This window comes from Erpetoichthys calabaricus, chromosome 4, assembly GCF_900747795.2.
Source record: "Erpetoichthys calabaricus chromosome 4, fErpCal1.3, whole genome shotgun sequence".
Lineage (NCBI taxonomy): Eukaryota > Metazoa > Chordata > Cladistia > Polypteriformes > Polypteridae > Erpetoichthys > Erpetoichthys calabaricus.
Window position 1 is genome coordinate 186,737,134 of NC_041397.2, and position 3,712 is coordinate 186,740,845.

General features: G+C 39.3%; 1 protein-coding gene across 1 annotated transcript; it reads left to right on the forward strand.

Annotated features, from left to right (window-relative positions):
- The first annotated feature begins 552 nt into the window (after window positions 1-552).
- LOC127527552 (uncharacterized) lies at window positions 553-3,483 on the forward strand. Its single transcript, XM_051926634.1, is given in 3 exon segments — window positions 553-1,572; window positions 1,574-2,015; window positions 2,420-3,483. Coding segments are annotated over 3 exon segments (2,526 nt in total).
- The last annotated feature ends 229 nt before the right edge of the window (window positions 3,484-3,712 follow it).

A 3,712-nucleotide genomic window follows, 5' to 3' on the forward strand; every position in this document is an offset into this window, starting at 1 on the left:
AGCAAGTAAATATCAACAAAAGAAAGGCTGAAAGACAAAGAAAAATACGAGCAAATAGATCGATTGAAGAAAAAGAAAATGAGCGTCAGAAAAACGCTAAAACAGAAAAACTCAGAAGAGCAAACAAACCTATAGAAGAACAGGAAAATGAGCGTAAAAAAATTCACAAAGAGAAAAACTAAGACGAGCAAATAGATCTATTGAAGAAAAGGAAAATGAGCGTCACAAAAATGCAAAAACACACAGAGCTAAGAGAGCAAGTCTTACTGCGGGTGAACGAAAATCAATGCGTCAGCAAAAGCTAAAATAAAGAGAGGCACGATAAGAGATCTTCAAACACACACAACACATCAATCAACAGCCACAGAGGAGACGATAAATGACATAAGAGAAAGACAAAAACGTAAGAGAGATGCCGAAAGACAAAAAGCTATTAGAGCAAGTCTTACTCCAGAAGAACGAGAATTTCAACGTCTGTGACATGCACAATTACAAAGACTGGCCCGGAGTAAACAAGTGGAAACAAAAGAATCAAGGGCCATAATAAAAACAATGGCACTTATAAATGATATGGTGAATATTAATGAGAGTAACATCATACCCCACACATGTGGAGATTTAAATCACATATGCAATTTTTGTCAAGCAAAACATTTTGAAGCAGAAAGACCATCTGATCAAAAATTTACACAGTGTTGCTCAAAAGGAAAAGTAAATCTTCAACCACTTCGAACAAATCCTTTCATACAACAGCTCATGACGGGTCAGCATCATTACAGCAAAAATTTCATGGAAAATATAAGGTCAATAAATAGTGCTCTGGCATTTGCATCTATGGGAGCTAACATTACTCCGCCTCCTGGCTATGGGCCATGCTGTTTCCGAATCCACGGTTCGATTTGTCACAGAGCAGGAACACTGCATCCTCAACAGGACCAAAACAGACAGTTTGCACAATTATACATTTTAGATCCCTCTGAAGCTGCAGAGCAAGGAATGCAAATTTCTGCCAACTCAGGAATAAATACAGAGCTTATGCATACATTAAGTACATTTATGGCGCAATTCAATCCTTTTGCAGAGGCCTGCAAAATGTTGTACCAAGTTGAAAAAGAATATGAAGAGGATGCCGCCAAAACCGGCAATGTTATTAAGGAAGTGTCCATGACAATAGTACAAGATCGCAAAAATGACCAAAGGCACTATAACGCACCTAAATATAATGAGGTTGCTTTTATTTTTCAAAATGATGATGGAGAACCACCACTTGAAAGAGATCTTCTTATACACTGCAGACCAACTGAAGATAATACAAACCAAAGAACAACACAAAGAATTAGTGTCCTTGATCCTAATTTGGAACCCATGGTTAACCCATTGTTATTCCCCTCTGGGGATCAAAGCTGGGGAATTGACATACCTTTGCAAAAGAGCCCACAAGCTTTATTAACTTTAGGAAACCAGTCACGCAATCCTAGAGTTAGAGTCACTCAAATGCAATACTACGGTTACCGTCTTTTCATCAGAGAGGATTTTAACCCCTTCTTAAATGCTGGCCGCCTTACACAGCAATACGTATATAGTTGATGCATATGTAAAAACAGAAGCCAACAGACTCAATTATATACGCCAAAATCAGCCTAAATTGCGCATTGGAAAATACTCAGGATTAATGGACCATTTACTTAATGAAGCCAATGAAGCAGGCCTGAGTCCTGGAAAAATGTATATTTTGCCTTCTTCATTTGCAGGTAGCCCCAGAAACATGCTACAAAATTATCAAGATGCTATGGCAATTGTCAGAAAATATGGAAAACCTGATCTTTTTATTACAATGACATGCAATCCCAAATGGGAAGAGATTGTACAACATAGTCAAACTGTTGATGGACAACCACATTTGGTTGCAAGAGTATTTCACCTAAAACTGAAAGCTCTAATCGATGATATCTATAAAACACATATTTTTGGAGTCCTAAAAGCAATGGTCTACGTGATAGAATTTCAAAAGAGAGGTTTACCACAGGCGCAGTGGGTAGCGCTGCTGCCTCGCAGTTGGGAGATCTGGGGACCTGGGCTCGCTTCCCGGGTCCTCCCTGCGTGGAGTTTGCATGTTCTCCCCGTGTCTGCGTGGGTTTCCTCCGGGCGCTCCGGTTTCCTCCCACAGTCCAAAGACATGCAGGTTAGGTGGATTGGCAATTCTAAATTGGCCCTAGTGTGTGCTTGGTGTGTGGGTGTGTTTGTGTGTGTCCTGCGGTGGGTTGGCACCCTGCCCGGGATTGGTTCCTGCCTTGTGCCCTGTGTTGGCTGGGATTGGCTCCAGCAGACCCCCGTGACCCTGTGTTCGGATTCAGCGGGTTGGACAATGGATGGATGGATGGAGGTTTACCACATGCTCACATACTTCTCATTCTTAAAGAAAGCTGTAAACCAAAAAATGAAGAACGGATAGATAAAATTGTCTCTGCTGAAATCCCTAATATAGAAATCACTCCTCGCTTACATGCAATTGTAACAAAACATATGATTCATGGACCATGTGGAGCACTCAATCCTAATTCTTCATGTATGACAAATGACAAATGCTCTAAGGATTTCCCAAAGGAATTCCAAATAAAAACTATTGCTAACAGCAATGGCTATCCAAAGTACAAGAGAAGAAATACAGGCCAAAGTATAATTCTTAACGGAATGAAAATTGATAACAGTTGGGTTGTACCATATAATCCTTACCTAGCCTTGAAGTACAATTGCCACATTAATGATGAAACTTGTGCATCAGTGAAAAGCGTCAAATACCTTTTTAAATATGTATACCAAGGTCATGATTGTGCTAACGTTGTCATTCAAGAACAAGGTACTTTGAATCACGATGAAATTAAGACCTTTATTAATTCAAGGTATGTCAGCGCTCCAGAGGCAGCATGGCGTTTGAATAGGTTTGAAATGCATTATCAATCACATACCATCCACAGATTACCAGTGCATCTGCCTGAAGAACAATTAGTGTTTTTCAACCCAAATGACATTACCACAACGGTACAGAGAGCTTCAAACCGTGATACTCAGTTGACAGCTTGGTTCAAATTAAATCAACAAAATGACGAAGCAAAGAACATATTATATTCTGACATTCCTTTGTACTATGTGTTTGACTCTGAAAATTGTAGTTGGAAATTACATCAACGTGGTGCAGAAAAAGTTATTGGACGAATGTATTCTGTCAATTTTACATCAGATACAGAGCTCTACTGTCTGCGTCTAGTATTGCTGCATGTTCCGGGTGCAGTATCCTTTGAAGATCTGAGGACAGTACATGGAAATGTCTATCCCACTTTCCGAGAGGGCGCAAAAGCTAAAGGACTTATTAACAATGATCAAGTGTGGGAAAACACTATGGAAGATGCTGTCCAATTCACAATGCCTAAACAAGTTAGGGAATTATTTGCATATATCTGCGTTTTTGCATCATTATATGAATGACCTTTTCCTAAAATATGAGCGATACCTCATTGAGGATTTAGTTCACAAACATAAACAACACAATGATGATTGCACAATATGTCGTAACATTGCACTTAAAGAAATATCCAACATTCTGCTACTACATGGCAAAACCTGTGAAGATTTTGGATTTCCTTACACAATACCAAATACTGATCTACTTTCGAATATGTATGACAAGGAATTTCAAAAACACACAGCTGAACAA